A 20351-nucleotide genomic window follows, 5' to 3' on the forward strand; every position below is an offset into this window, starting at 1 on the left:
TACATTTAGCAGCTTAGCATCATAGTTAAGGTTTTAAGTAACAAAAATAGGTCGAACCTTTTTTTGCTTGATTAAAGCATGAAACTTGGCACAGTTGTTCCTTATATCAAAATAAGCCGATTAAGATCGGTAGCCCGAGGGACCCCCCGCTTAAGCCCGAGAGAGGGGGGGGGTCAAGTAGCGCCCCGCCCGGCTTCATTCTAAAAATTCTAACAGGCCCCGTTTAGCTAATAGGTCATATTTGGTATCAATTTCGGATAAATAAATAACGTAGAATTCATTTTAGGTATAAAAAATTGCAATTTGTTGAAAAAAAATTAAAAAAACACAAAAAATCTAATTTTTCAAGTGTAATTTTTGTTTTTTATTTATTGTCAAAATTAAACTGCTTGGTTTTTCTACATACAAAAAATATGTCAATAAAGCCTATTTAATGCAGATTTTAAAAACATAACTTTTACTAACCTTTATGAAAAAGAAATTGCATTAAAAACACATATATCGTCCCGCGCCGGTGAATATCTTGTTACCGACATAGGCATCGATATAGACAACATCCGAAGTACACACTCTGGAGACCGACTAAATGTGTTGTTTATTATTGTAGATCATATATTAAAGATAGAAAGGCGTACATAATATTTGATTAGAAAAAAAAATGTGTCGTTCAGTGAAAAAAGGAAACTTACGAACCTTGGAAAAATTTATCATAGAGCCTCTCTTTTGTATAGAAGCATAGTTAATTCCAACCACTCCATGGACTCCATGGTCCCTGTTCTCAATGAATAAGAAGTAAACTGTAAGTATTATTTAATCTACTTACTTATTACATTGTAGAATAATTTGCCAGTAACTGGCCGCTTTAATAACTAGCCGCTCTAAACTAAAAATGAATTCTATTCACCTATAAACAGAATTCATTTTAATATAAGGTTCCAAAAACTGGCCAGCTTTCAATAACTGGCCACTGGCTGGCCTAAAATGAATTTTTGGTTTTGGGTGGCCAGTTACTAAAAGTGGCCAGTTACTGGCGAATTACCCTACCACACTTTAATTTTGCGTCTTGTGTCGTAATACGGTTCCTTCCCCAGACACATAAATGCGTACATTTCATCATTCATGTAGTTGCATCGCGTTTTTTATTCCGGTTTGCATTTACTTCTGGTCAGTTTCAACCATATTCTGACCAAAGCAGGTGTCAGACCAGTGTCGAACCCATCGTCTGCTTCTTGCTTCCATTCCCAAGAAGTCTGACGGATTGAGCAAGTTTGACGACGAACTAACGTCTGAACCTAAACATCAACCCCTCGGTACACTGCGCGTAATAGGGCATTTATATGGCTCCCTTTTGTTAGAAGTAAGTATACATTATGGAATTTAATAATTAAATAACTTAGCAGTGACTTAATCTCATAGAACAGGTATAACATTATACAACTCTTCATTTCAATATCCCGGTGTAACTTGCCTTCTTCAATATTGCACTTATTACCGATCATATAATAACATTTTAGTATTTTAGGGGAATGCTTTTAGCCACTGCTATTGCTCCATCTTGTAAGAGCTTGAATCCTTGTAGTGGTTTGGTTGAACTCTGAACAGATTCCATGCTTCGAATTCACTTTTTCTCCCCTTTCCACTGAATGCTCGAAACAGGGCTAAGACTTCCGCTCTTTTAGGGTAAATAAAAGATAGTTTACTTAGCTTATAGAATAGATAATTGTATTAGCTTAAAATATAATTCCCTGACCTGGATGCAATGGTGTGTCATGTGATATAATTGTGTTTTCCACTGTGTCAACGTGAGCCCACAATTCCTGTAGTTGGGGAAATATTCGTACGCATGAATCTAGTCTAGCTGCTACGACTACGTTCATGTCTACTGTGCGTATCAATACCTTGCAATGACTGTTTTACAGCATCTGCAACTAGGGCCATCATATTAAATGAATCGGACTTTTCATGGTTCTTGGAGTATTCGGAATCTCACGAGGAACATTACTTGTGACATGTTTCTCTACATAATTTCGCGATGGCATAAATAAGGACTTTTAACTCTTCGAAGTTTTGTCAACACAGTGTCTCAAAATGATTTACCTAGTGGTAAAGAAATGAGTTTCACTAAAAGATCAGTGGTTATAAGTGAAGCTTACCGTCATGGTAAATTAAACTCTAATTTATTTCTATCGGGCCCTGAAAAACCAGGAGTCGTACTCGTATTCCAAGCATTCTCTCGATCGACCTTGTAATACTGTAAGCTCAATAAGACTTGTGATGTGGGTACTACGTGATATAAATCATATATATTTGATACATACACTCAAAACATCCATAGATAATTCAGGAACAAGTATTCACGATAAACAAACAAATAAATGCCTTCTAGAATTTGAACCCGGGTTCCCCATTTAATATAAGGTGTATAAAAGTGAGATCTAAGCATGGACCCTTTTTAGCCTGGCCGATACAAGGATTCAAGCTCCTACAGGATGGAGCAATAGCAGTAAATAAATAGCATTCGCCAAAACTTTATTATACCTTTATATGATGATAGGTGAAATAACCTTGTAAAGCAAAGTACAGTGATACTTACAGATAAAGCCGTTGCTAAATAATTAAAAAATGCCCGAAATAATTCTTTACATGAATCGACTACTGAAATAGAAGCAGCCTTATCAGGATAGGATTATATGTTTGGGGTCAGACTTTAGTTCCTCTTTAAACTTGCTCAGTCCGTCTTCTTGGGAATGAAAGCAAGGAGCAGACGACTGTTTCCAAACTGTTCTGACAACCCTGCTGTGGCCAGAATATGGTTGAAACTGACATATATACGTGAATGACGAAATGTACCCATTCATGTGTCGGGGGAAGGAACTGTATTAATACACAAGACGCAAAATTTAAATGTGGTATAATGTAATAAGCAAGTATATTAAAGAATACTTACAGTTTACTTCTTATTAATTGAGAACAGGGACCATGGAGTCCATGGAGTGGTTGGCATTAACTAAATACGAGTATGCTTCTATACAAACACGAGGCTGGCTGTGATAATTTTTTTAAGGTCCCTTTTTCACTGTACGACACATTAAAAAAAATTGTACGCTTTTCTATCTATTATATATCTTTATAATAGAATCTACAACAATAAACAATACATTTAATCGGTCTCCAGAGTGTGCACTTCGGATGTTGTCTATATCAATGCCGATGTCGGTAAAAAGATATTCACCGGCGCGAGACGATATAAGTTTTTTTTATGCAATTTCCTTTTAATAAAGGTTAGTAAAAGTTATGTTTTTAAAATCTGCATTAAATAGGCTTTATTGTCATATTTTTTGTATGTAGAAAAACTAAGCAGTTTAATTTTGACAATAAATATAACACAAAAATTACACTTGAAAAATTAGATTTTTTGTGTTTTTTTATTTTTTTTTTCAACAAATTGCAATTTTTTATACCAGAAATGAATTCTACGTTATTTATTTATCCGAAATTGATACCAAATATGACCTATTAGCTAAGCGGGGCCTGTTAGAATTTTTAGAATGAAGCCGGGCGGGGCGCTACTTGACGCCCCCCCCTCTCGGGCTTTTGCGGGGGGTCCCTCGGGCTACCGATCTTAATCGGCTTATTTTGATATAAGGAACAACTGTGCCAAGTTTCATGCTTTAATCAAGCAAAAAAAGGTCATTTCACTTAACACCCTCACTATCATATTTCGCAAGATGAGACAATACAATACCTACAATTATTGCAGAAGCTGTAATTATTATTTGGGATATATTAAGTCAAATGTATATGCCAATCCCAAACATGGCTGATTGGAAAAAGATTTCCGAACGTTTCTACCTGCTTTGGAATTTACCTAATTGTTTGGGTTCTTTTGATGGCAAGCATATAAGAATTGAAAAGTTACCTAACACTGGTTCAAGCAATTTCAATTATAAGTCTTATGCTCTATATGTAGTGTTAATGGCTTGCAGTGATGCAAATGGTATTTTCACATTTATTGAAACAGGTTGTGCAGGTTAAAGCATCAGCCATTTAATACTGGATTGAGCAGTCTAGTCTGAACATACCGCCACCTTCTGTTTTACCAAATGATTTAAATGAAAATCTTTTCCCGTACTATTTCGTTGCCGATGAAGCATTTCCGCTAATGCGGTATTTGATGCGACCGTACCCACAAAGAACACTAAATAACGTATGAAGAGTTTTTAACTAGCGACTCAGCAGAGCTAGGAAAACAGTTGAATGTGCGTTTGGGATGATGACAGTAAAATTTCCTGTCTTGAGCAATGCAATACGATGTAGATCAGTGGATAAAGTAGCCAACATTGTTAAGGCTGTCTGTGTCTTGCACAATTATGTTCGTAAAAGAGAAGGTGTACTGTACAGACCCCGGGAATTTGAAACTCAACAATCAGAGGGTCACATTTTAATTTAATACCTGAGCATCTTCAGATATCCCCGCTTTCATCACCACAAAATCTGAGAAATTATCTTGCCAACTATCCCACATGCTTCGCTCCCTTGGCAATCCAATTATTGTGTATAAATTTAATTTAAATAAAAATATTATTACTGACCTGTCAAATTGATTTTTTTTTCTATTTCAATCCACGCCTTTTCTGTCACATCTTTTCTTACATAATCAGACAGCTTATAATTATATAAACATGGATACTTTTCCACCTCTTGAACGAAATTTATATTAAAAGCTGGTTTGTTCCGCCGCCATCTCCTACAACGCGTTATACGACTCGAGTCGCGTGCGACCAGCAAGACAGTATCATGCGACTGATATCAAACAAACGCGTCGTCGACGCGTCTCGTCGTGTGCGAAAACTGCGAAACGTAGGAAATAAATATGGCGGGTACTCACAAGCGACGCGTAGGATACGCGTACGAAACACAAATCGCTTGAGAGTAGCCTCTTTAAACAAGAGTACATACTGTAACAAATAGTCCCGTTAAGCTTCATGCCAACAGGGCACGCGCAGGAGTGGCTAGCGTTGGACGTGAGCAGGCAGAGATGGGAGCACTTGTGATGCGCGCACGGACTCGGGTCCTCGGTGAGCTGCAGTGCTGGGTGGAAGATGTGCAGGCCTGGAACAATAGTAGTTTGTGTTACAAGGTATCAAAATGATATATTTCCGTCAAGGGCGTACATTGAATCCTGAATGAAGCGATGGATTCTACAACTAGTAGTTCGCCCCGAACTGAGAACTCGCGGTTCGCCAAAATGTTAGATCATTATTTTAAAATTGTAAATTTAAAAACTATATTATAAATGTATAAGCCGAGCACTTTCATTTGATACCAAACTCGACCATACTTTCTTGCAAAAAAGATGACCAGAATAGCAAGACCCCTCACAAATAGCGTTTTAGCCTTCTAAACTCATCTAGCTCAATAACCCCTTGATCGAGCATGCTCATAATTTAATGACTAAAATATAATGCCCTCAACTACACGTTTACCCAATTTCATTTAAATTAGAACAAATTTACTTAAGTTATTGTGTATCAAACTATCCTCTGATAGTTCAGCTTAAAAACATCGAAATGCCGGGACGTGCCCCTAGCCAGCCGTGTGCTCCAAGTTGAATGTAAGAACTTCGCTTCGCTTCGCTCGCTTGTTCGATCACTATGTTCGGGATTCTAAAGTAGAATCCTGAGAAAAATGAGGGATTCAAGTGTTAACGCCCAAGACGAAATAATTTTGATACCGTGTAACACATACTGCTTTTCACATCAACTATGAGGAAAATAAAAAAAATTCTTAGTGTTGACACAATCTGATGCTTAAACAGATTATTGAAGCTAAAAGAATAATGTGCAAAAAAATGTAAAAATAGTGTGCTAGAACAGAAAAGTGTTACTTTGATCCCTATGGGTCGAAGTGTATCCGCAAGGGCAGGGGAGTATTTACCCTAGGGCCATCCGGGCCATGGCCCGGGGCGCCAAATGCCGCCCCTAGCGGATTGCATTTTGTTTTTCTTCCTTGACTTCTGGGGCGGCGAAACGTATTGGCCCAGAGCGCCAAATTTCAAAATACTCCCCTGCGCAAGGGCCCCCGAAAACAATAAGATAAGATAAGATAGTTTGATCCCTCCTAGCAGGGAGGAAAAGTGCCACTTTGATCCCTCCTGGCGGGGAAGAAAAAGCACTTTTCCGAATAGGTGGTGTGAAAATGTGTTTTGACTAAACCTACTCGTACAATTGGCTATGTGCGGAGTAGGTACAAAGCCAAAGAAGGTGGGGAAAGTGTTAACGACGAGAGTAAACAGCGTGGGCAAATTTAGTAATTACCTACTTATATGGAACATCATGTTCATTCAAATGTGTTCCATACCTGCCATATTGTAGTGCCCGGTCACTTACAGAGCGACTACCTACGAGGGGTATTCAAAATATTCTCGGTATGAGAATGAAAACAAACAAGTACGAAAAGTTTGATATTTTTATTTTTCAATATACTCCCCCCCTATGTTCATACACTTAAAAGATCGATCAATTTTTTTTTTAATCCCTCGTAAAAATATTTTTTATCTTTCGTGTAAAAATGCTCCTCCACTGCCGCCTTCAATGCTTCATCGTCAGAAAATTTATTTCCACGCAGATCCTTTTTAAGATTGGGGAGCAAAAAGAAGTCGCTGGGGGCTAAGTCCGGACTATACGGTGGGTGAGTAACAGTTTTAAACCCACATTCAACAATAGCTGCCTTGGCAATATGAGCAGTATGGACGGGGGCGTTGTCATGCAGAAGCAGAATACCTTTGGTTAACTTTCCTCGCCTCTTTTCTTTAATTACATCCTTTAATTGACGTAGAATGTTAGCGTAGTACTGTCCTGTGATATTTACACCTTTTTCTTTATAATCGATTAGTAATACTCCTTCACAATCCCAAAATATCGTGGCCATGACCTTGCCAGCTGAAGGGATGACCTTGAACTTCTTGGGATGAGCTGAACCCTTAATGTGCCACTGCATGGACTCTTGTTTACTCTCTGGGTCATAATGATGAACCCAGGTTTCATCTCCAGTAACTATTCTTTGCAGCACCTCATCAGGATTTTCACCGCACAGGTCAATAAAATCGGAACAACAAGCTACACGCATGTCTTTTTGAAGCCGAGTCAGCATTCGCGGAACCCATCTTGCACTTACTTTTGACATATTAAGATGGTCATGTATAATATCATGTACGGTACCAATAGAGAGATTGGTTACTTGTGCTATAGATTTTACCTTCACTCGACCATCTTCCAATATAAGTTTTTCCACTTTATCAATATTTTCTTGTGAAGTAGCTACTACAGGCCGGCCAGGTCTAGGGTCATCTTCAATACTCTCCCTTCCGCGTTTAAACTCGCTTGACCACTTTTGAATGGTAGATAAAGAAGGAGCAGACTCACGGTAAACACAATCCATTTCCTCTTTTATGGTTTTTTGATTTTTACCCTGTTTTGTCAAGAATTTTATCACGCATCGATGTTCTAATTTAGTTAACATTGTCAATTCGCACATGATGTTCATGTTTGTTCAGCAATTGCAGAAAAACAAAAGACTATCTCGGTTCGAATTATACTTTTTTTTAATGTCAATGAATAAACCTTAGCGGCCAGTAACGAAAGAAATTTTAGAAGAGGTCGTAAGATATCAATACCGAGAATATTTTGAACGCCCCTCGTAAGTACCTATAGACCAGAGCGTGCAGCGTAGCGAGAGCGTTCCTCTTAAATGTAGGTTGTCTTTGGTCTGTATCGTGTTGGAGATCCAATCGAACGCCATCCACTGCGGTGCACGAGTACTACACGGAAATAGCGCTGTCTCGCTTACGCCCGGGCACAATTTCGCATGGCGGCGGCCATAGGAGAGAGCAAGAACAGCGATCCGACCTTTCGTTCATCCTAACCTATCTAACCTATGGCCGCCACTCGCCGCTGGCGTCGTCGTGGCCTGGTCGTTTCGCACTGAAGAGATGGCGTGTGTGCATCAGTGTGATAACCATTGACTTATAATATCTAAGGACGGGCTAATGGGGCACTAAAAATGGTACTAGTTCAGCGGTGTTACTCACTAATTCCAGCCAATCGTGCACTCTAACGCAACTAGTTGCGACCAATAGCGCGTGTAATGCGAACTCGTCAACCAATCGCGCGCGTGATGCGAACTCATCAACCAATCGCGTCGTAGCGGTTTCACACCGCTGTACTGGCCCCTGTCATGCCTCATTATTATTGCCCGTAAAGCCGGTCCCTAGATATCTATGTCAATGGTGATAACAGCGTATTTTATAATTACTAACCATAGACGGGAGCGTGTAGCTTAGCGAGAGCGTTCCTCTTCCCCTCCAAATGCAGCTTGTCTGTGGTCTGAATCGTGTTGGAGGTCCAGTCACTCCAATACACCGTGTTCTCGAACACGGATATCGCGTATGGGTGGTGGAGGCGCGCTTGGAAAAGGGACTGTAAAGATAACCGAATTGAAGACCTCCTGTTACTGAATTTTGAACGAATGTATAAATTGAATGTAAGGAGTACTTGTTGATAGTTTCAGCTTCAGCAAAAATGTTTTCGTATTTCCTGCTGTCCGTCTATTATACTATTGTATATAGTTTGTCGATTTGTAATAGGCCCCGACGGTTATTCTTTTGTCTATTGTTAAGTAAAACCGCACGACGTGCTAAACTTACCTGCAAAAAAGGGTCTTAATTTATTCTAATTGGCACCTGAGCGCGGGCTAGTTCAACGCTCAAAAAACCAGTGTAGGTGCGCTCTCCGATAACGCGCCTTTATTACGCATCTCGATGACACATTTTAGACTGGTTCTGTAGCGTTCGACTCGCCGGCACTCAGTAACCGTAGTACTGAGTGCCGGCGAGTCAAATGGACCACACACAGCCTAGAAAAATATTTTTCCATTAGTTCATTTTGAACCTTGTTGCAATCTCCATAGAGTGCGTAATTCAATGACCGGTAAAAACGGCCCAACTATTTTTTTAGGCAGGTAGAAGCACGTGCGGTTACACTTAACAATAGACAAAGGATATGCATTTCTTGAAAAAAAAGGACAGACTATGCGGACAGCAATATGCCTCCCAGGCCGGTAGGTCGACGGCGGGTGCGGCTCGTCATTTGCTTCGTACCCTTTTAAATCACTTAGAACACGGGAGGCGGGTCGCTGCCGTATTCTTCGACTTATCGCGCGCTTTTGACCTGGTAGACCATGAACTTATCGCAAACAAACTTGAGCATTATGGCGTCCGCGGTATACCACTTGCAATCATTACTTCCTTCTTAGCGAATCGGTATCAGGCTGTGGAGGTGAACAGTGAGAGGTCAGTAGCTGAGCCGATAGGTGATAGGTCAGTTCCCCAGGGGTCTAATGTAGGCAATAACCTGTTTGTTCTACTCATGAACGATCTCCCCTATGACTCACCTGTGGTTGATTTTGTCATGTATGCCGACGATATTTGCGCTATAGTAAACGCGGAAAATAGGGCACAACTATGTGAGAACGTCCAATCTGTCACCTGTAGACTTTTAGAGTGGTTTCGGGCAAACGGAATGATCCTAAATCTGGATAAGACAAAGCTGTTAGAGTTTGATCTTAGACAATCTGTAGCTACTTCTACCGATAATATAGGTAAACAGCCTATGCAGGTAAATGTAGAAAATGTGCCCCTGCCGACAACTAATGACGCATGTTTTGTTGGTTTCATCTTTGACCGCGGCCTTCAATGGCAAAGTCAAATCGATAAAGTGTGCGCCAAATTAAGTTCTGCACACTTTGTAATTTCTCGTCTTGTACCCAACCTGTCATGCCCAAACATTGTAAAGGCTTACTACGCGTATGTCCATTCTGTCCTGTCATATGGACTAGAGCTGTGGGGCCTGGCTGCGGACAGGGACCGGCCATTTGTTATCCAGAAAAAGATAATTAGGACAATGGCGAGAGTTGCCCCAGATACACCTGCCCGCCAACTTTTTATTAATTTCCGCATTCTAACACTCCCCTCCTTGTATATACTCGAGGTGGCAAAGTACGTCCGAGCGAACTTGACTTTGTTCCCCAAAAAACAGTGGAACAGTAAAAGATTCCAGGACAGCCGTCAGCATGACTTGGTACAGCCCACTCATCGCCTTAGGAAGACTGGCAATTGTATACATGTGGTTGGAAGTAGGATTTACAATAATATTTCATGTGACATTAAAAACATGAACACGATGTCGGGTTTTAACTCGCGCTTAAAATGTTTATTGATTCGGAAGGCCTATTATTCCGTAAATGAGTTTATTAATGAGAACAATGAGACAAAAATATGAACATTCCATCACAATGCAAATTTAAATGTAAATTTTTATTTATTTCCAATTTCTATACCTTATAATATTATCCTTAGCTCACTAAGTGAATTGTAAATAATAAATGACAATGTATGACTATTACTGAATAAATAATATGATATGATATGATATGATAAGCCGTTCGGGGCCAGTTCTAAATCGACATACTATACATGTCGCATTTCTCAACCGATTTTCATGTTTTATTAGCATATTCAATATATATATGAAAAAGCACACAGCACACTCCGGCCACCGCATTTTAAACCGAGTTACCGAAGCTAATATTTTCATATTTACATGCGAAATTCGTGGGCGAATTATTGCGGTGTATTCTCGTTTGTCCCCGCACCACATGACTGTCGGGGCGGGACAGATGGGAATGATGGATCTATTCTATATTTTCAACCTAGCGGTGACAAATGGGAATAGATACACCATACTTACATAGATCTGTTTCGTGTCGACTCTGATCACCATGACGGTTCTGTCCACGAAATATAACCGGCCATTCGGTGCATCCAGCGCTAGTCCCGTAGCGAAATTGTTTAGGCTGGCTGTCATCACCTAAGAAAAAGTTATGGTTAGATTATTACGGCGTTATTCATAAACGTCTGCCAAGTTAATCAACTGATGATCATCGTATGTCCCTCTCTATGGCATAAGGACAGAGTGGGACAAACGACGATCATCAACTAAGTTAGCAGCCGTTGATGAATAACACCATTAGACTATATAACCGGCACAGAGAACTAGTATTTTGCGCCATGGGTATAGAACCGTATAGAACCGGCACAGAGAACTAGTATTTTGCGCCATGGGTATAGAACCGTATAGAACCGGCACAGAGAACAAGTATTTTGCGCCATGGGTATAGAACCGTATAGAACCGACACAGAGAACTAGTATTTTGCGCCATGGGTATAGAACCGTATAGAACCGGCACAGAGAACTAGTATTTTGCGCCATGGGTATAGAACCGTATAGAACCGGCACAGAGAACAAGTATTTTGCGCCATGGGTATAGAACCGTATAGAACCGACACAGAGAACTAGTATTTTGCGCCATGGGTATAGAACCGTATAGAACCGGCACAGAGAACTAGTATTTTGCGCCATGGGTTGTTTCCGGCTGATAATAAACCATGGAAGCGGAGCGTCAATCTCGCAACCTAGACGCGTAAGCGCCATGAATTTCACGGCGCTTACGACGTTTTGGTCGCGTAGTTCACGCCCCGCTCGCCTCGCCTACAGCGGGCGCAGCAGGGTTCCGTTTTTATCGCCTGTCACTATGCCCGTCACTTTCGAACTTACATTAATTTCATTGTTTGTTATTGCATTCATAGAACTAACCTCGTGGTCGGAGCCATCCATGCGCGCGCGCATGATCACGTGACCTCCTTGGAGCCCGGCCACGTCGGCCCAATACATTAATCTGAAAAAGGAAAATCACTGAAAATTCAGGGTTCTAGCTTCAGCCAGCACAAAATAACAGGACGTCGAAAATGGCCTGAATCGCTTCGAGAAAAGGATGGTACGGCCGTGTCTCTTTGTTTTGCTCGACTTGGCGGGGGCACTGCCGTGCCCCCAGATTACGTTGAATTTTACTTATTTCTTTAATGTTGGCACTGGGCGCCAGTGCGCCTTAGCATACTGGCAGTTTTGAAAAATACTACCAAACTCTTCTTTTTCCACCTACCTAATTAAAAAGAGAAGGATAGTTGCACTCGTCTCTATGTAGCTGTACAGATGCCAGCACACACAGACCCGTCCGTGATGCACACATAGATGGCATGACTAACACCTATAAAAATCGGCCAAGTGCGAATCGGAATCACGCTTGACTGCACATTTCTAAAGGTTTTCCTCTCATTTATAGGTATAGAACTATTTTGTGTATTTTTTCAAAATTTTAGAGCCAGTAGTTTCGGAGATAAAGGGGATGATGGTCGGATAGACAGACAGACAGACAAACGCACGAGTGATCCTATAAGGGTTCCGTTTTTTCCTTTTGAGGCACGGAACCCTAAAAACAAGCTATCTTACCCTTTTTTAACATCCAGCGTAACAAATTTCGGCCTCAACGTAGCTGTACGTATGCGAGCACACACCGATCCGTCAGTGATGCACACATAGATGGCGCCACGCGACGTGTCGCTGAAGTAGATGTTGTTTCCTAGCCAATCCACTGCTATGTCGCCAGCGTCGTATAGACCTAGGCTCACTAGGGTCTGAAAACAAAAAAATGTGGTAAAGTACAGTCATAGAGAAATACAGTAAGACTAAAGTGCTCACTCCATACATCAGTTTTGGTACCAAAAAGACTATTAATTTCAGTGTCTATATCTAGCATCGAGTAGCGGAACTATCAGTACTGCTACTTGACAATCTTATGTCAAGTAGCAGTACTGATAGTTCCGCTACTCGATGCTCGGAAAGTCTTATGCTTAACAACATAACTACATTAAGACTTTCCGGTCGGTGCTACATCTATTGTCAAGTAGCAGAACTGATAGTTCCGCTACTCGATGCTAGATGTCGACACTGAAATTAATAGTCTTTTTTGGAACCAAAACTGATGTATGGAGTGAACAATCTATGTATTTATTTCTCTACGGTACAGTCAACATCTTTATACTTCTTCACCTATTTAGATAAAAAAAATGCATACGTATAAAATCTTTTTTTTTTCATATGACGTAGAAAATGTATTGTGACATTTGTAACCGCTATACAATTTTGCAAACTTCAAAAGTTACCTGCTTTGTCTCAGCTACATTATCTAGTTGAGCTCTGACTATAGCCTGGTGTCCTTCCGCTGTCTCTACCCAGTAGAGATACTTGCCGTCGTAGGACACCCCGTGGCTCTGAAAACAATAAACAGTATGGGAAATAGAGCAATCGTACTAGAAAATCATCGACTCAGGAGGACTGAGTACCTACACTACCTACTACTCAGGTAACCTGCCTGCCGGTGTGAACAACTCCGCCACTTTTGCAAAAAAAAACCTAGCTCGTAAACTATAAAAAATCAGCCAATACATGCCTATATTCTGAGAGCCCTTGCATGCGAGGAATCTAATTTCTTTCTTTGGACGTCAAGGTGTATATGATACAAGGTGTAACAGTGTATGATAGGTGTGTACTGTGCATGTCATTCATGGACTACAACATACTAGGAATGAAAAAGATTGACCGAATCTGATACACTTAGAACATTGTGTTCCAAAACAAACCACCAGGCTTAAGTTAGACTAGCTGACCTGCGCTGGACTTTTTTTAGACGAATTTACCCAGGTTTTGACCCGATGTAAAAAGAGGCCGACCCCCTCCCCTAAAGTAGGGGGGGGGGCTTTGTCTGACATTGTGACCCTTATAAATAGGCTTCCAATGAGATTTAACGCTTGTTTGCTACCGTCAACAAATTTAATAAGTTGAGCTGCATGACTAGCATACGGACCTTTTTGATACCCGTGGCTACAACAACTTCTTGCTTGGTTTTGACCTTGATATACCGAATATCTTTCTCAGTGCTATAGAAAAGCATCGCTTCTGGACCTGCAAGAATCATTATAAGTATTAAAAAACAACCTTACTCGAATTCACATTGAAAAAGGCTATTTTTAGCATCGATAAGTAAAATTCGGCCGTTCTGACAAAAGCACGTCCCTGTTTCGGCTTCGGCTGGTTCTAAGGTGACTTATTATAGTTATTATTATTTTAACTTACCCTGAGCAAAACATAGATATCGAAAATCATCCGCATCATATCCGGCCTCGCATTTGCATCGAAAATGTCCATCGAAATTGGTGCAATGATGGCTGCAACTCGGCCATTCTGATAGACACTCGTCCAAGTCCTCGCATTTGTTGGTAGTTTCGTTGTAGTAGTGGGAGTGTGGGAAGGGATTGCAGAAACAATTAGGGCCGGTGCGGTCTGGGGTGCATGTTGTGATGAAGGCCGGACAGGTGGTGTTGACGCACATCGAGTGCCCTGGCAAAAGGAAGCGTGTCAATCAATACATGTCTTAAAATAATAGACTAATAAGGTTTTATACAGCTTGCATAGTTTTGGTGTAACTAACTGTGTAGAGTCCGTATAAGCTAATGCATTTGATGGCATATAAAATGTGAAAGTGCTATTTTGAATGTCATGATTTACACACATCTACACTCTATGCCATCAAACACGCTGCAGAGTTAGCTTAGACGAACTCTAAATAGGTTGATATCCCATTAAGCTGAAATCTGGCATCTTTATAAAATACTGGTGACGATGCTAAGTATATTATAATAAGCTGATCTGATGAAGGAGACGGAGGTAACAATAAGAACTTTGTGATAAACAACGCAACCTTATAGAGGCTATTGGCTTTGATAGCATCGTCTCAATACTCTCAATGCAGTATTATTACATGAATCTAGTATTTTAATTGAATCGGGTATGAGGAGTGGGGGGAAATGACCGAACGGGATAGTCTTATGTATTATCTTTCAGTAGGAGTAGCAGCGAAAGCGCTATTATTGTTTGTCCTTGTCACAGTCTCAATTTTTTTTTATTCCCCACCTTAAATTAGTATGGATTATGGTGCGCCACAAATAAATTCGACCAATCATAGTGTCGCATTGCGTATGTTTTATCCCTCACGGAGGCACGCATACCACTTCTATGTGTAAGGCCTGAGTGGACGCTCGAGTTGGACGTGCAGCGGGGCGGGGCGTGCGGCGTGCATGTTAAACAAATGCAAGCGTATAGGAGCGGCCTTAGTGCACGCTGCTCACATCACGCATGAGCCCGACGCCACGCTGCACGCCCCGACGAACGCTCCGCTTCGAGCGTCCACTCAGGCCTTACACTATAGGACCTACCTTCTATGATTATTAAGTAATAGCAGATATCTTTTGAAAGAAAACTAAACCAATAAAAGTTAGTAAAAGCTCACATTTGTCGCAAAACGCGCCTTCATCGCTATTATCCCTGCAGTCGGTGATGTTGTCGCACATCTGCTCGAGCGTCAGGCAGTAGGACGAGTCCAGGCACTTGTAGCGGCGCGGGCCGACGGGAGAGTACTCGTAGCACGCTTTGCCGTCGCTCTTCGTGTGCGAGTTTAAGGAGTGCCCTAAAATATTTAGATTTTGTAAAAAAAAACAACGGGTTGCACTCCGGGAGTACAGCTTTATATGACGAAATTTTTGTGGCCTGGCGCGGATGTCTTGTTTTGGCTGGGTGGCAATGAATGTGTTAAAACAAACGTTCAACCGTTAAAATACTGCGAACGTCAGATCCGTGTTAGAGTTGGACGCGCATTAAAATCATCATAACAAGAATTTTGATGAACATTTTAGATACGCTAAAATGTTCATCAAAATTCTTGTTATGATGATTTTAATTCGTTGAGCTGTGGTCACCTATAAAAGGCTAAGCATCACGGGGCAGTTCTGGATGAACCTAGCCCAGGTCCGTGATAAAAAGCGTACATAAAGAGAGGCCTAATGCTCAGCAGTGGAAGACAGGAGGCTAAAATGATGATGATGATAATTGATAATACTTTGTGTGTCTAAAGTATGACTCACGTTAGACCGGGCCGTATCCGGGCCGGAGCTCCCGGAGCTTCGTTTTCTATGGAAAGCATCACGTGATCATCTGTCATGGAAAAGTACCTAAGCGCCGAAAGCTCCGGCCCGGACGGCCCGGTCTAACGTGAGTCATCCTTAAGCCGAAGTTTAAATGGCTTGCTATTCTTTGGAATTTCTAGAATAAAGTTCTCAGATGTCTCTAAATAGACAAGCTGATGGGAATAGAGTTCTATGGACGCTCCGCCACTGATAAAGACAGGCCTAATGCTCAGCAGTGGGAGACAGAAGGCTAAAATGACGATGATGATAATACTTTGTGTGTCTAACGCTGCGTTTTACGTAAGCGAACAACTCGCGAACGCGAAGCGGCGCGACGCGGCACGGCGCGGCGCGGCGGGACCACGGCATTCGCGTACGCAACGAGACCGCCCACGTAGGACACTTCTATAGGCTGCAAAGGATTGATTCACCCCGCGTCGCATCGCTTCGCTTCGCGTTCACGTGTTTTTCGCCTACGTAGTACGCTGCGTAAGTGCGTAATACCACAGATCATATAATACTAGTAATACTTACTGCAAGTTGTCTCGATGTCCTCGTCACTGCGGTCCTCACAATCGTAGTGCCCGTCGCACATCCACAGGCTCGAGATGCAGGTGCCGTCTCCACATTGAAACGCCTTGCCGCATGTAGACTGAATAATCACATGTTTCACAGTTTTTATCAAAGCCATTATTATATAACTCCATATAAGATTAATAAAGTCTAAGGAAAAAATGTGCCTCGGAAATCAAGAAAAAGTCATTCTCGGCTAGCGCCATTACATTTGGCCTATGCTAGGCTAGATGGCGTTGACGACACCGTTTGATATTTAAATTTTTTAACACATTAGTGAAAGAACATGGGTGAAAATCGTAGAAAAATAATTAAAAAAATAATAAACATTCATTTATCCATATAAATACATTTTTTGATATTTTTATACTTTTTGTTTGTTTGTTTCATTCATTAAATATGTACATACAGCAAACGAATGTTTTGTTTTGTTTTCGTTTTTAGTTTTAATCGTGTGTCGATAGATGGCAGTAAATTTACGGTGACTACAAAATTTAATATGACAGGACCCCTCTATACTATCTATTCTCTTTGCTTTTATTTAACTTGCCCTGTTAGTATGTCTCTATTCTATTGTCACTTTCTAATACTGTGGAATGAATCGTCGACTTTACGGATACGACATTTAAATTTTCAAGAAAAGAGCGTTTACTCCCATCTCTAGCACCGGCAACGCACTTGTTATCCTCTGGTTTTGTAGGTGTCCAGGGGCAACGGTAATTACTTACTACCAGGATGCTTGTCTGCTCGTTTGCCTCCTATATCATAAAAAAAACCGGCCAAGAGCATGTCGGGCCATGCTCAGTGTAGGGTTCCGTATTAGTTACCCGTCCGTCGTATCCAGACGAGCTGGGCAAATCGACCGATTTGATCAGGAAAATAATTGGCGCCAATCTCATCTAGCATCCACACGTACACAATTTAATCACCAATTTGTATTACATAGATACTAACTTCGAAAATTGGCATTTTTGTGTCCGCAGGTCCGCACCTGCTGATTTGATCGGGGAATCAAATTGGCGTTTGCATCCGCACGGCCTGATTCAATCGGACAATTTCATCAGATTGGCGAAAAATTGTCTCGTCTCGACTCCACTTCAATCAACCTTTTGCAAAAAGTCAAAATCGACTCAACTGATCATGTTCCGAATACCTATGCCCTTAAATTTTTGTTACACCATGTATTACTTACATTTTTGGTGATGGTCATCTCGGTACAGTCAGCTTCGTCGCTGCCGTCAGTACACTCGGGCTCACTGTTACACACCCAGGTGGAGGGGATGCACGCGTGCCCGTCGCGACACAGAAACTGGTGGGTCTTGTTGCAAAGTTGCTCGTTGGGGGGATGGTCGGCTGAAGAAGAGATCTAAGTGTAAGGCCTGAGTGGACGCTCGAAGCGGAGCGTTCGTGCGTGCAGCGTGGCGTCACGCGTGATGTGAGCAGCGTGCACTAAGGCCGCTCCTATACGCTTGCATTTGTTTAACATGCACGCCGCACGCCCAACTCGAGCGTCCACTCAGGCCTTACACTAAGGCTGGCCGCAGACGCACGGAATTTTCCGTATGGAATGACATGTGCAAGCGAAACAGCGCTATTCATGTGTAAAGCGACGTCCCGTTCCCACCTGTCATTCCGTACGGAAACCGAATGAGAATTCCGTACGTCTGCGTTTAGCCACAGAATAAATAATAGTACTAAGTACAGAAGACTCACTCTCTAACAAAACGCGTCTGCTACGATCAGCACAGATATGGCCGCTAGGTGGCGACAGCGCCACGCGCGGCTTATGGCTTTCCCCAAAATTGGGGCCGAACGGATGTACTTTTAGCTACCTGTAGCAAAGCGACGAAATCGCGGAGTGAGCCACGCCTGGTTCAGCCTAAGGTGGCGCGCTGGAACCGGAATAAGGTAAACGTACTAGTGCTCGACTTGCTAATGCCCAATAGATGGCACTCTGCTGTCACCTCTATTGACTATGACTTAAGTTTCAAGATGACATGTAGGTACTGGGACCGCGTCGAGCACCAACGTACGTTTACCTTATAACGGGCCTCGACAGACGGGCATTCAATCAATTACTTAGTCATTTGTTCAAGAATAATATTACAAATGTAATCCATAAGTCCAGGGAGCGTACATTTCATGCCGGTTTCGTCATAATGACGTATTCGTACACAGGATGTTTCAAAAAACGTAGTGACACAACTTAGTAACCGGAAACGTAGTGACTTTTATTTTATTTTTAATTATAGGCCACAACAACGTGTCTATCAACGTTTGATTATTAGTAACATAATAGTTTCTGAAATAAAAAAAATAAGAATGTCCTCCCGTATCGACGCGAAACTTTGTTCAAACTTTTTCGGCAAATACCTTAGTCTTAAGTTAGATTCTGAGGGTATACGTACTGTACTTGCATATTTCCCCCCGATACATTTTTGTATGAAATCGACAAAGTTTTTGTTATTCAATTGTTTCATGGTATATTCGATGCTATCATGAAATTGGTCAAGTCCATGTTAAAATCAAACTGTGTTTCTTTATGTTCCTCATGTTCTTTGTGTTTTATTGTTTGCAAATGTAACTTGATGTTGCTTTCTTTTGGTGGCAAACTTTGCTGACAGCAGGAACAATAAATTTGTTTAATATTCTTTCAATGTCCGTCTCAAGTGTCAATATATATCTACTTAAACGGAAGAGGTTGATTAGATAACAGTGATTAATCATTGATTAATCATATTTTCCATTATTAGGTACGAATAAATAAACGTTCGTTATTCCATTGCCCTTTTCAAACTTTGTCCACCCTGTATGTAGGTTGACGTCATACGCCTGTCATCGGCATGAAATGTACGCTCCCTGTCCATAACAATGCTACTTATTACATTTTTGATCATATTCGTTCAATACTTCTTCCGAACAACTATCGAGAGGATATTGGTAAAGAGAATGTAATAAGTATTTTATTTATATGAGCCTAGAGTGTCCCACTGCTGGGCATAGGCCTCCCTCCTCCCTTTCCACGTATCCCGGTCTTGACCCGTCTCCCACCAGTTCCTGTCAAAGGCGTCAAGGTCATCCCGCCACTCAATAAAGGATGACTCACGTTAGACCGGGCCGTGTCCGGGCCGGAGCTTCCGGAGCTTCGCTTTCTATGGAAAGCATCATGTGATCACATGTCATTGTCATAGAAAAGTAAGCGCTGGAAGCTCCGGCCCGGACACGGCCCGGTCTAACGTGAGTCATCCTTTAGTATACTCACGGCAGAAATTCTCATCACTCCCATCAGCACAGTCCGTTCTGCCGTTGCAATACTGATCTTGAGAGATACAGCCGCCATCCAGGCACGTGAATTTATCTTCCCCCAGACACTCTTTCTCGTATAACTGTAGTTCGTCGGCGAACTCCGCTCTGCATGCTAGCAGGCCGGATAGGAGGAATATGTAGAACATTCTGAAAAAAAAAAAAGACAATGATTGATCGAAGCGTTAGCGTTTTGAAAAATTGACACATTCAGTGCCGAAATTCGACTATCGGGTATTTTATGATTTCGTTCCCAGACAGGACGACCCGATAGCCGGGATCGTGGTACTACAGCTTTATATGACGAAATTTTTGTGGCCTGGTGCCAATGTCGTGTTTGCCTGGGTGGCAATTAATGTGTTAAAGGATCACGCTACAACGGTCCGGGCCCGGGCCGGGGCGTCCGATACTTCAGTTTTCTATAGAAAGCATCACGTGATCAGACGGCCGAGGCGATTCTGCGGGGCTACCGCGAACCACGTTCGACGTGTTGCCTCGCGTC

General features: G+C 41.7%; 1 protein-coding gene across 1 annotated transcript in view; it reads right to left on the reverse strand.

Moving 5' to 3' along the window:
* Positions 1-20351, reverse strand: part of LOC134657849 (vitellogenin receptor) — a 72942-nt gene that overhangs the window by 51811 nt on the left and 780 nt on the right. Inside the window, exons 2-13 of the mRNA XM_063513428.1 lie at positions 19809-19999; positions 17739-17899; positions 16508-16625; positions 15301-15477; positions 14088-14351; positions 13819-13916; positions 13118-13225; positions 12405-12589; positions 11712-11793; positions 10806-10925; positions 8318-8477; positions 4960-5112 (exon numbers count right to left, since the gene is read on the reverse strand). Of these exons, the coding sequence (XP_063369498.1) occupies positions 4960-5112; positions 8318-8477; positions 10806-10925; positions 11712-11793; positions 12405-12589; positions 13118-13225; positions 13819-13916; positions 14088-14351; positions 15301-15477; positions 16508-16625; positions 17739-17899; positions 19809-19998 (1816 nt within the window). The 5' untranslated portion in view covers position 19999. The remainder of the gene's footprint in view (positions 1-4959; positions 5113-8317; positions 8478-10805; positions 10926-11711; positions 11794-12404; positions 12590-13117; positions 13226-13818; positions 13917-14087; positions 14352-15300; positions 15478-16507; positions 16626-17738; positions 17900-19808; positions 20000-20351) is intronic.

Source organism: Cydia amplana, chromosome 21 (genome assembly GCF_948474715.1).
Source record: "Cydia amplana chromosome 21, ilCydAmpl1.1, whole genome shotgun sequence".
Taxonomy (NCBI): Eukaryota; Metazoa; Arthropoda; class Insecta; order Lepidoptera; family Tortricidae; genus Cydia; species Cydia amplana.